The 13,056-nt window shown below is 50.0% G+C and overlaps 1 protein-coding gene across 4 annotated transcripts in view; it reads left to right on the top strand.

The window, feature by feature from the left end:
- Nucleotides 1-8,901, top strand: part of VPS53 (VPS53 subunit of GARP complex) — a 67,222-nt gene extending 58,321 nt beyond the window's left edge. For all 4 annotated transcript variants that reach the window (XM_061470285.1, XM_061470284.1, XM_061470283.1 and 1 more), the window contains 3 exons: nucleotides 2,326-2,463; nucleotides 5,544-5,648; nucleotides 5,986-8,901. In XM_061470285.1, the coding sequence (XP_061326269.1) occupies nucleotides 2,326-2,463; nucleotides 5,544-5,648; nucleotides 5,986-6,156 (414 nt within the window). In that variant the 3' untranslated portion in view covers nucleotides 6,157-8,901. The remainder of the gene's footprint in view (nucleotides 1-2,325; nucleotides 2,464-5,543; nucleotides 5,649-5,985) is intronic.
- Nucleotides 8,902-13,056: the final 4,155 nt, after the last annotated feature.

The raw sequence follows: 13,056 nt of genomic DNA, 5'->3' as shown, positions 1-13,056 counted from the left end.
TACTGCCCTTTCACAGGAGTCCCTGTCTCTGAATTGCACATGGGCAGTGCAGGGTATTTATTGCCTTGAGACCCTTCATCTCTCACCCCTGCCTGTGGGCTGGGACCCTGCTGCTCTGTGAGGATGAGGTTTGAATGAGGGAGGTTCTCAGCTGTCCCGTACACAAGCAGCTGCTTCCTTGTGGGCTAATTAAACAAAAGCAGAATTGTCCCTAATGGCACTGCTATGAACTTTAAATCAGGGCCTTAAAAGCTGCTTGGGTTTTAGGCATCAAAGATGGGTTCTGAGCAGTGTGTGTCTGCAAAATGAAACAGGAGCTTTACATCAAAACCCTTCTCTTTTTTAATGGGAAGCAAATGAGTGAAGCAGAGTTCCTGTTCATCTTGTGCAGTGAGCAGACCTGAGAGTGATTAAACAAAGTCTTTTTTCTTAATAACCATCTAAACTGATTAGCCAGTTGCCAGCAGTGGGTTTGTGTTTAATGTTAAAAGGTTTTAACATTACTGGATTGGAATAACAGGCCCAATTTGCTTCTTTAAAGCAGGCTGGGAAGGTTTTTGTTAGCCTGATTCACAGTGAATATGTCATTTATAAGTGGGACATACCTTCCTGGGGTTAGATGTACAGAGGTCTTCAGAAGCTGATCTCCTCTGGCTCTGCAGCATATAGGTCCTCAGTTGCTTTAGCATCTTTTGAACACACCTCTGGTCACCCACCAGCATCTTTCCACACCAGTTTTTCTCTGGTGCAGATGTTGCTGTGGAATATGCTTTCTAGGCCTTTCCTGTTCTAAATACAGTGCTGTTTCCTAATAATCATGTTTGAAATCTAGGCACAAGGGCATTATTTATGGAAGTGTTCAGTGCAGGGAACAAGACCTGTAGGGTTTCACTTCGTGTTTGTATCTCTGACTTGGCAATCCTCTGTCTCAGCAAGCTTTGGCAGTGAGACAGTAATGCCAGGGACCTGGAATGGATAACAGGGGGAAATAGGGTGAGTGGACAGAGCCTGCAAGCGCTGCATCTGTGGGAAAGCTGCCGAGTGCACAAAACTCCTATTAGACATGAGAGAGTTTACGTGGGAAAGATGTGAATTCTCCAACCATGGAAAAATCTTCCATCTATGGGGTCGCTCATAGACATACAGGAATCCAGCTATGACAGCCTGAGGCTCCAGCAGCTCTGGGGTGCACAGAGCTGCTCATTTGTGCTGTGGTTTCCTGGCTTACCAGGACGAGATTGATGGCATTGATTCATCTCATGCAAACCATGAAACAGGCAGCACACAGCAATGATACGCTGCTGCAGATAACAGGGACCAGATTTGAAGTGGTGTGATCCAGCATCCCTCCTCCTCAGCTCAGTCCTTTGTGTTTGCACTGAATTCCCACGTGTGCTGAAAGCTGTACCATAAATGTTCAGATTGTCCACGGTGATTGCTGAGGGGTTCTGAAGGGCCCATAATGTTGTGTGTTGCTCAAGAAGAACAAGTTTCCATGTGGTCCTGAGAGCCCCTTTGCAGGGAATGCACTGGGTGTGCTGACAGCCACAGAGCTCTCACTCATTGCTGCGTAAACCAGTTGTGCTCCTCTGCCTCTAGTTTGATTTTGGATTCTGTCCTTCACTGGTCTGGCCTTACTTCTTTAAACATACGCTGTGCAATCAGAAGAGTGTGGTATTTGGGGTAATTTTGTTACAAGAAACCTAACCCACAGCATTTTGTCATCAGTGCTTGTCTGGGCTAAATTTCATGGCTGCTCCTTGCTGCTTATTTAGCCACTTGTACAGTGAAAAGCAACATGCAGGCTGTGAGTTTCAGTGTACACAGGGTATTGAGCAGTTCTCCATGGAGCTGTCTTGTGTTGCAGCTTTCTTTTCGAAGAAAAATCTTAATATCAAGTGGTTGAGTAAAGCAGAAAACCTGGCACAGTGGGTGGTTGGGGGCAGGAGAAAGCATGGTGTTAATTCATTTGACCTCGATATCTAAATAATGATACGGCTACAGGTAATCAAGATTGTTTCACTTTATACTGTTAAGGGGAAGAGGAGTGGATGGAAATCTCTGCCTTATGGCAGCTCAGCATCTGGCACATTAAGTCATTTGAAGTCAGCAGAGCAGTGCTCTGTTGAAGTCAGTGAACGGTGCTGATATGTAGCCATGGGTGACCGTGTCTCCTTGAAGTAACATTACATTGGTCAGCCCCTCCTCTTCCTGCAGTCCAATTACTGGGATTTTTTCCAATGTGGGAAGTGTTAAACTTTTAAGGATGTTGGATTATAGCTGGTACAGAGCCTGGTAATAATAGTGTGTGATTAACTATTGCAGCTGCTGCTGGACACTCACTCTCTGAAGATGGTTCTCCTGGATCTGCCCTCCATTGGGTCCCAAGTGGTGAGGAAGGCTCCTGCCAGCTACACGAAGATAGTAGTGAAAGGCATGACTCGGGCTGAAATGATCCTGAAGGTAACTCAAGACTTTTGATAACCTGCCAGCCAGACTGCTGGACTGGGATTTGGAGCGAGCAAATTCCAGGGGGCCCTTCCTTTGAACACAGCAATCTGCAATTGCACATGAACGTATGTGAGCTTGTCCGGGTGCGCTGCCAGCTGTTCGACAGAACTGGCTTATTTGCCTTGGGTTTGCCCCCACTCTCTTAACATCTCATTTGAGTTTTCATCCTCATTTTTTAAGGTAACCGAGGGCTCAAGTTCTGCTTATTAGGAGAGCTGGGGCACCAGATTCCCTCAGGAGCTTGTGAAAATCAGAGCTAGCATCCATAAGTGTCTGTTGCAGGGCAAACCCTCCAGTTCAGGTTACTCCAGGCCTTTGTGCAGACTCCTTCACGCAGGGGAGCCAAGCCGTGCTTGAGTCACCTGTTTACTGTCTAGTGTAACAGCCAGTGCAAACATGTCTGGGTTACTGTATTCACCAGAGTCCTTTTTCATTTTCCAGACCTGGTGCCTGGAAAATGACCCAAAAGCAGTGTGTTGTCTTCATAAAAAGTAACAAGCAAAGCAACCTCTCCTTCCCCCTTGTTGTTGGAGTAAGAAGTTTGGGTTGATCCCAGGAGAAGCCATGGGAGCTGTGCAGTGTACTCTCCTGGATGATGGGATTGTCCCCTCTTCACCAGCAATGCTGAAGTGAAGGTGTTCCTCTGAGTGAATTAGTTGGACCTGGGGTCAGGCAGGACAGGCAGCTGCCAGCCAGAGTCTTCTGTAAACCACAGCCAAGGCAAGGAAGGGGTGCAGAGCCCAGGCTCTCCATGGTTCCTGCTCAGTGTGGCTTTGCTCCTGGGCCCCAAGGTAATGTTCTGGCTGAGTTTGCATTCTGAATTCAGAAATCAGTTCTGCAGTTCCATGCTTCTTGAGTAAGGCGATTAAGGTGTTACTAGATATGTTAGAGCAAGTCTAAATTTTCTTATAAATGGCCTGAAGAAAAATACCCTGGTACTGCTAATGGAGGAGCAGCAGAGACTGAGAGCCTGTTGTATACAGAAATGGGGTTTTCCTTGGAGCTTATGTTTGAATCAGAAAGGTAACGGAATTAATTTGTCTACCTTAGTATCACATTGGCTTCATTGGGATTGAGGTGAAAGCAGTGTAGAAGTGCTTTGGGTAGGGAATGCAGGGTGCTGCTGGTCTGCAGGCTGGGCAGTAGCAGTTTGTCTGCATTTTCAGGTATCTCATGCTTGCCGTGCTGCAGAACACACTTCTGATGGCTCCGGGTGAGAGCTCAGTGTCCATGTAACTAGTGATGAAACAACAAAAACACTTCAGGGTGCTCAGTGCTCCACAGAGTGGTTGGACAAAATCAGGCCCTGTGTGATCAGCAGGTGATTGGGTTGAATCATAGAGTCACAGAATGGTTTGGGTTGGAAGAGACCTAAAAGCTCATCCAGTTCCAACCTGCTGCCATGGGCAGGGACGCCTTCCACTAGAGCAGGTTGTTCCAAGCCCCTGTGTCCAACCTGGCCTTGAACAGGATGTGGCATTTCTGTGGGAAGGTTTCCTTGCAGGGGCCCAGAGCTGACTGGTGATGTCTGGCCATTCTGTTTGTCTTGTGATTGTCTCTTTTTATCAGTGCTCAAACTCTGCTGTTTCCAAATTCAAAGCCTTTTCCCTAAGAGCTGTTTCACCCTGTCAGAAGCCCAGGACACTACACTCGTCCATGGTGTTTTCAGGGCTCTGCTACCTAGTTCCGAGATGGCTCAGAAATGATACCTCTGTTGCATACAGCAGTACCACCACACAGCAGCATGCCCAGGCTTATACTGGTGCAGCTGTAATTCAGTAGGAGTATCCATGAGCCCAAAGATGGCACAAACAAATTCATTTAGCAAAGTCCTACAAAGCACAGATGAAAGTAGGAAGGAGGGCGTCAGGATATACACGTCCCATGGAGCTGTTTCCTTTCTCCTCTGGCTCTGCTGTCTGAAGTTCCAGCTTTTCATCTTGGCAGAAGATTTTTACAAGGGCTGTAAATTAAGGATTTATAAGTGTATACATGGCTATGATGTTTCATTGGTCTGAAGTGCAGGGAGAAAAAGAAATGTCTCTGTGACAGAATACAGTGTGGGGTGAGCTGGGTCAGTGGAAACATATGGAAATGTTTTCAGAGACAGGGAAGAGTCTGGTCCTGTGCTGTTTCTGCCCTGCGTGCACACACATTCACACACACACACTTCCCCAGAAAGATGGTTTTGCTGCCCAGCATTATCAAAAGGTGTTCTCTATGGAGCTTGCTGCTTATGTAAGGAAAATATAACAATGAGTAATCATCTTTCCAGCTTCAAGACTGTTTTAATTTATTTTCCTGACTTGACTGTTGCTGGCATTGCGAGGGGGTGAGCTCTGGGGCAGACGTCAGCAGGGGGTCAGACACTGCACCCCAGCCTCTCCAGAGGAGCGTACCCAAAGGACCGAGTGGCTGCATGCGGCACCACTCACCCATCAGATTCCATGTGGGAAGCAGGAACACTGCACAGCAGATTGTTCTGACCGTGCTGTCCTGGGGACAGAGGGAGGGACTGCAGAGTGTTGTCAGATTCCCTTGTGCTGTCTGTCTCTCCAAGCAGCAGGAAGCAGAGGGACACACAAAGTGAGGGTATGGGCTGCATCCAGGCTGCCTGACCCAATGGGGACTTTCTGTCACCACCACCAGCACTGCCCTTCTCCCCCAGGCAACTCCCCAGCTAGTCTTCCCCATGCATCAAGATGAAATCTTGAGCTTTGACAATACACCAGGGCCTGCCAGTCCACAAGTGTAGAGACAAAGTTCTGCTGCTCTTTGAAACAAGATCTGCAGCTCCCTGGGTCCAGGCACCACTGCTGTGCGGAAAGAGACCCCATCTATCTTCCTGCTCCTTACTTTACTTCTCTTCACTCACCTTTACCTCTCAGTTACTAGCAGCACATCAGCCTCCTTTTTCCGTAAGCATTTTATTTTAGAGAAGCCAATCCTGCTGTCTCTCCTGTGCCTGGATTGACCAAGCACTGGCTTTAACTCACAGAATTTGTCTGATCTCTTTTTTATTGTCTTGGCAGGTGGTTATGGCTCCACACGAACCCCCAGTTGTGTTTGTTGAGAATTACGTCAAGCTCCTTGCAGACTGCAGCACCGACACTTTCCAGAAGATACTAGACATGAAGGTTAGAACCTGTCCCTCAGAGTTTCTGCTTGTCCACCAGCACTGCACTGAGATTGTTGGTGACATTTTTCAGTAGAAATACAGAGGGGTTTGGGAGTGGGAAAAGCATTCTGAGGCAGGTGTATCTTGTGGAGTTGCTACTGAATAGCTTTGCAGTTTACTTTATGTACTCATACCTGCTCTGGCTCCTGGGGCTGAGCTCAGTTGTCTCAGGATCATCCAGCTTGTGGTGGGTGAACAAAAGGTAGCAGTTCGACTCCTGCAGCTATTCTCGTGCACACCCGCTCCCAGATCAGTGAAGTCTGACCATGGTGCTTCACTGTTGTTTGCTCCTGCAGGGCCTGAAGAGGAGCGAGCAGAGCAGCATGCTGGACCTCTTCCGCCAGCGCCTCCCAGCTCCCCCCTCCGGAGTGGAGAACAGCAGCTCCCTCTCACTGAGCACTCCCACGCCTGAGCAGGAATCCTCTCGGATACGGAAACTGGAGAAACTAATCAAGAAAAGACTCTAAGTGAGCAGAAGGAAACTCTGTTGCTCAGGACTGGCTGCAGTGACTGGGAGCAAAACTCCTCACGTGTATGATTGACAGTGTGCTGCTGAAAAATCCCTGTCCCGTCATCCCCATGTCCTGTGATCTCTTAACCATCATAAACTGTGGTGCTGCATCTCCATTCAGACCAAGAGAGAATCTGACCAAGGTGTTTGCCCTGAGACAGCTTAGCAGGAGTGAAACCGAGGACATTGGTGGGTCTGTGTGGTGGAGAAAATAGAGTCAGCAGCTACAAAAACAGTTTAGAAGGATTCAGAGAATATCCAGGTGTGATACACGGTGTCCCAGCCTTCAGCCTGGCTGAGCTCCTGCTGCAGCACTGAGGATTTTGCCTGAGAGTTCAGTGTTACTGCTCACTCCCTGTTGCAGAGCTGTTCCTCTGTTTCATTATTTATTGCAGGGGGAGAACTAACCCCAAGCCATCACTACCACCAAATCCCCAACCCCTTTAACAGCTGGGATCCAGGCTTCTGCAGCTCCACTGGATTAATGAAATGCCCAGGAAAGAAACCCTAAGCAGACTTCTCCCCTGGTCCCAGGACAGGCATGTGTAAGCCTCCAGTAAAACAGCGAAGCAAATCCTTTCTGAACAGGAGGAAAGGGTTGAATTAATGCCTTCTGCACCTTGGCAGACCTCCTGCCAACAAGCAGCAGCTTCAGTTGCTGTTACAGCTTAAAGGCCAAACCAGATATCTGCAGAGCCCATCTCCAGCTACTTGTTTCTCGTGTGTGTTGGACTCGCTGCTGTCCCTGATGGGAGTTCCCATACAGCATCTTGCCCTCTCTCCACAAAGGGCTGTTCATGGAGCAAGTGTCAGACAGCACCAGCTCCTTGTGCTTATGCCAGCAGGGGTGTGTCCCTTTGGCACCTTTGCTGCCCTGCAAGGAGAGATGCTGGAAATGGCTTTAACAGGGAGCCTCTTCCCAGGACAGGATGCACCAGCTTCAGACTTTGAGGGCCTTCCTTTCCTCCTTCGAGCTTCAGCTTGCACCAGTGCAGAGAGGAGAACAACCAGAGGTGAAACAATTTTGGATAACCTGGCACCCAACCACAAAGCTAGTGTGGATCAGGGCTGGGTTTGGTGTACGTCTGCATCCTGCCCATGGTGTGAGTCTCAGTGGAGGGAAACATCACCTCATGATTAGCAATGCTGGATTCCCAAACTCTCTGTACCCTTTCTGGGGGACTTCGAAGGCCCAACCATGAACAGTTGAATCCCATATGGGTTTAGGGGCAGATTGACCAGTCGTGCCTGCTTTACTCTTAACTCAAGCCTCATTTGCATGTACAGGAGAAAGAAGTCCTGTACCAGTTTGGCAGGTGAGGAGCAATCATGATCTCAGATGCCTTCTTGGGTGGGTCACACTCCTCACCAGGTTGAGTTTGGGCCTTAGGACTACTTATTAGGGGCTGTGCTCACTAGGGATTGAGTACTTCCTGCTGCACAGCTGGGAGGGGGGGATAAGACACGCTCCAGAAGTATGAGCTCTGTCCACCCAAAATCCAGGTCTTCACCGGGATCAGGGAAGGAAAAGGGGAAATGAGAAATCCCAAAGTGAAGCAGAACCTGGGCTCAGGCTGTATCTGCCTCATGCTTCAGCATTGTCCCTTCTTGGGTGCAGGCTGCTCCCTTTCCCTCTCCTTAGTCTGTGGGAGGGCAAATTTGGTGCCTGTTTGGTAAAATCCCATCCTCCCTTTGCCCAATTGGCAGGTGAGCCTGCGTTTGAACAGGCAGGAGTCGAGCACAGGATGGAGCAGGAAGAATAAATCCGCAGGGATGAAATCCTCACTGTCAGGTTTCCTAATGCTGCTCAGACCGACTTGCTGCTGCAGCAAGGTGTGCACCAACAGGTATGCGAACACCAACCCTTTAGGATGTGTTTTCAGGAGTCCTCAGGCTTGGGCCCTGGGGGGTGCTCAGCTGCAGAGCACCGCAGTGGTGACATCCATTGCAGAGCAGCAGTAACAGTACTAGTGGGGAGGGAAAGCAGTTTCTCATCGCTCCGAATTCCCCAGTCTTCCCAAGTCTGCTGTTGCTTCATTTATTTCTTTTCCTGATTACATGTTGGGTGCCAAAAGAAGGTGTTTGAAAGCACGCTGGGATTGTGAACAGCCATTCCCTAAGGACAGATTAACTCAAGGTGCATGTGCAGGATGGTTCACACGTTATCAAGTGCAGTAGCCAGGGAGGAGGGAGCATGGGTTTGCAGAGATTCATTATTCCTTTGGGGGGATAAATAATCCATTCTAGATTCATTTTTCTTTGCCCTGTCTGTGGATGACTCTAACTCAATTATGAATAGCTGAGGATGATGTTCCAGTTAATCGTCGCGTGTCTTTCCCCAAAGGCTTCCCTGGTTCATTCTCCACATTTCATTCTCTAGACAAGAGGAAATAAAAGGAAAAATGGAATTTAAGTTTCAGCCTTTCAAGAGTGCTGCAGGTCTGGGTGGTTGGAGTTCTACTTTTAGACAGCAAGTCTGCAATTTTCTGTCAGTGTAAGGGTTTTGTCCCCCAGCTCTTGGGTATTTATTGGGTTTGGCACGTCCGTGTGCGTATGTTAGCTGTTTGGGGTTTACATCTCTGGAGAATAAAGGATTATGATTTTTTTTTTCCTGTATAAAATGCCACTTTTTATGGGTTTTGGCTGAGGTGTAATTCTGGCTGTGTGTCAGAGTGTGACACTAAAATGAATTCAATGCTTACTGATGTTCAGTGTTTTCTGTACAAAGCCCCAGTGGCTGGGAGGGATCTCACCCAAACCACACCAGCCCCAGGGCTCTCTGCTGCCTCTCTGCTGCCTCTCTGCTCTGCTCTGTCCTGCAGTTTCTTTCTCTTCTGGCTTTTCCACCTTATGCTGCTCCAGCAAGCGACTCTCCACCAGCAGCATCTGCATTCGCAGCAGCTCCCTGCACTGTGCTGCCGGCTCAGCACAGCTGCCTTTGTGCCCCTAAAATATCGGATGGTTCTGATGACCTTTAACTGCTGGAGGGATTTCTGTGAGAGCCTCATTTTTCCTTTGACATAAAGAGGTAGTGCCTTTTTTCCACACGATGCATGACGCTGGAAGAGTTTCTTTCGCTTGGAGAATTAATGACTCATTTGCTTTTCTCCTGCTGCTCCTGCCCCCTCCGCCCTTGGGCAGCCTGTGCCGGGCGACACGGGTGTTTATTTCTTTCACCAGATTTACAGTGTGACTCTGAGCATCCCAGTGCCAATGTCCAAGTCTCCACAAGCCTTTCCCTGGCAGCAGATGGGTGGGTGGCAGACACGGGTGCTGTTCAGCAGCATCAAGCCGCGGCTCTGCTGTGCTCAGGAAAATGAGCTGGAGTTTGTCTTTGGGCTGTGGCAGAAGAGGCTGTGGCAGAACATGTTCTTCTGTGTGCCTGCTCTGCTGGGGCTGTTTACACCAAATAGTGCTACTGGCACCCAAAATTCTTAGATTAAAGCATGTGCTCATTCCCTTCTCTTAGCCAAAGCAGCTCCACCGATCTCAAGCTGCAGTCCAGGTGGGCTCCAGTACTTTTCCAGAGTTGCTTTTGTGAGCACAAAGGTGTCTGAGGGTGTTGGAGACCTGGGACCACTGCCAATAGGTCCCTGCTGGGAGTGGGACCTGGCTGGACTCCCTGGGCCTTTACCTGGGCTAAAGGGTCACCAGGACCAAAGTACCACAGTTTCATGGAATCATGGAATAGTTCAGGTTGGAAGGGACCTTAAAGCTCATCCAGTGCCAACCCCTGTCACAGGCAGGGATGCCTTCTGCTAGACCGGGTTGCTCCAAGCCCCATCCAACCTGGCACTGCCAGGGATGGGGCAGTCGCAGCTTCTCTGGGCACCCTGGGCCAGCGCCTCAGCACCCTCACAGGGAAGAGCTTCTGCCTAAGAGCTCATCTCAGTCTCCCCTCTGGCAGGTTAAAGCCATTCCTCTTGTCCTGTCCCTACAGGCCCTTTTCCAAAGCCCCTCTCCAGGTTTCCTGCAGCCCCTTTAGGCACTGGAGCTGCTCCAGGGTCTCCCCTTCAGGAGCCTTCTCTTCTCCAGGCTGAACCAGCCCAGCTCTCTCAGCCTGGCTCCAGAGCAGAGCTGCTCCAGCCCTCACAGCATCTCCATGGCCTCCTCTGGACTCGCTCCAACAGCTCCATGTCCCTCTTGTGTTGCTTCCCCAGAGTTGGATCAGGACTGCAGGGGGGTCTCCCCAGAGCACAGCAGAGGGGGAGAATCCCCTCCCTCAACCTGCTGCTCACGCTCTGGGGATGCAGCCCAGCACACGGGGGGGATTCTGCTCTCAAGTGCGCACTGCCAGGCCATGGGGAGCTTCTTGTCAACCGACACCTCCAAATCTTCTCCTTGGGGCTGCTCTCAATCCAGTCTCCCTGTGATCAGGCCCCTGGGAAGCTGTGGTGCCTTCCCATTCCCAGCAGGACATGGGGAGCCCATGGGGCTGCCATCAGGCTCTGAATCCTGCAGGGAGAGTAAATACCAGCCTTTGGTACTTGCAGCACACAGAGCTTCCTGGATCCCTGGGAAAATCTTGGCTCGTGGCTCAGTGGTTCACAGGGTGGTGGCAGCAGGGCTGTAAAATCCGATCAAAAGAGCCACTTCAGCCATGTGCCGTCAGCATTCATCCCTGCAGCAGAGCCACTCCCAGGGCTCCCTCCCATCAATCCCATTGCTTGGAAGCATTGCTGTGACTCCGGTGCCTGGCGAGTTCTTGGTCTGCGTCACAGGGAACAGCCTGGCATTTCCCATCGTTTGGAAATAGTTTTCCATCGTTATCAAATAACACAGGATCCCTCTGATTTACTTCCCCCCCGCCCGCAGTGGCAGCCCCCTGCACCACATCAATGTGCCTATTGTTCCATTGCTGATTAAACCAAGTGCACCCAGCCTGGTGGAAAGTCCTTTATGGAAGGAGGCTCTTGATAAGATACTGGAATCTGGTCTGTCCCGGCTGTGCACAGACAGTTAAAAAGTAAATAACATGGACAAACAGGCTGTGATGTACAGGCGGGGGAAGAGATTTCCAGTGCCATCCAGGAATGCGCAGATAGGTACGGTTTGAGAGGCTCAAGAAGACATGGGCTTTCTGAGGGGGCAGAGTACATGTGCCTTAGAAGCAGGGCCCCTGTATGCAGTGGATATCAATAGCATTTTAGTTATTGAGTAGTTAAAGTTATGGGTGAACATTTCCTTTTTGTCCTAGCAGGCAAATTTACAGCTCTAGATGGTGGTGGTGTGGGAGATCCTCGGGTCTGAGCCCCCTTGCGTGCTCTAACACCTCCACTTCACCTGCCAAGGCCAGAAATGAGAGTTTGGAAGGGCACAAAACATTGTCCTTTGTACCAAGGCAGGCCAGTGTGGGAGGGTTTTGGCTAGTAAATAGCAGCAAGACTTCCAGAAGCCAGTGCAGCTCTGCTCATCCCTGGCTGCCGCTCCCCAGCACTGGATCCCTCAGACCCAGACACTAATCCCCATGGGAGCAGCCATGGGGACACCCACAGCCCACAGAGGTGGCTGCTGGGAGGTGCCGCAAGTTCCCCCCATTCCTAAATTGCACAACTCAGTTGTTGGCAGCGTGATTTTGAGCCCAGGAGCTGCACAACAGCTCTGAAATGATGATGGTGTTCATCTGGAAACTGCTCTAGCGCCTTCTGAGGCATCTAATTTCATAAAGGGCTTTTATGGGAGATTTTGGAGCGAGGAGCAAGCAGCTTTCCCATTGCTCCCGGAGACCAGAATCCCTCTTTTTTGGGGATGCATTTAAATCAAAAGGAAGAAAACACCTGCCCAGCACATTTGCTCAGACCCCAAAGATTTCAGTCAAAACCTTTTAATGTTCTTTTTCTTTCCATCTGCATTTTTCAGCAAAGACAAACAGCCTCATAGTATTTCTTCAAAGGAATGTAAATTCCTTGAGGAAGTCTCCGGAGTTCCCAGCACTGCATAGCTGCAAACCACAGACGCCTACGGCTGAAAACTCTGCTCTGCTTTTAATTTTGGGGCAGGGAAGGAATTCTTTTCAGGGGTTTGGGTTCACTTGTGCTGGGCCCGTCGGGCCAGACTGCTTGTTACTGCACAGGGGAGTGTTGACTTTGGCTGGCTGCAGGCAGGCGCTTTCCCTCCACAAGAGTATTCCCCCACCGAATCTGATGACATGGCGCAATTATTTCATTAGGGTTTTCCAAAAAAGGTTCCCTCGCTCTCCTCTGGTGCTAGAAAAAAACCTTTTTCCTCTTTTTTCTTATTTCAGCTTCAGCAGTTTTGCCTGAAAAAGACAATTAAGGGTGGCAGCGCTGCTGCCTGAATCTGAGTCCTTGGTACGGGGCGGTGAGAAGGAGCAACATGGGGAGGAAAACCGAGTTTTGAAGGGTGTTATTCACTGCTATACCTGTCACTGCTGGCATTAACCACTGGCCTGTCTGCACCCAGCGGAAGTGCCCAGGCAGACAGTGGCCTGGTCTCAGCAAAACCGCTTCACTTAATAAATCTGGCTGCAGCACATGGAAATTGCTGACAACTCTGGGTTGCTTTTCTGCACCCTCCATCCCAGGCAGTTGTGACGCTCAGTCCGGGGGGCCTGGGGGCATTAACCTGGCTGCCAAAACCCACGGGGGACCCTTGTTGTTGGGGAAATCTTCATGTTGGAGGTGGGGACAGCCCAGCAGGAGCAGCAGTTGGGGCTAGCTCTTTCTGTGCTCCTCAAAATCAATGGTGGCATAGGAATGGACAGCGCATCAGGTCAATAGGTTGGACTATAGGGCAGCCTGTCGGGAGCTGATTTGGCCACTTCCATGTGGCTGGGGATGAGAGTGAGGGCGCAGTGCCCTGCCAGGGATGCTGTCTTGGGATACGGAGATGGGAG

Source organism: Pezoporus flaviventris, unplaced genomic scaffold, assembly GCF_033815535.1.
Source record: "Pezoporus flaviventris isolate CSIRO_AGI_PZ_B2104156 unplaced genomic scaffold, CSIRO_AGI_Pfla_v1 ptg000063l, whole genome shotgun sequence".
Classification (NCBI taxonomy): Eukaryota; Metazoa; Chordata; class Aves; order Psittaciformes; family Psittacidae; genus Pezoporus; species Pezoporus flaviventris.
This window is presented reverse-complemented; position numbering and strand designations above follow the sequence as displayed.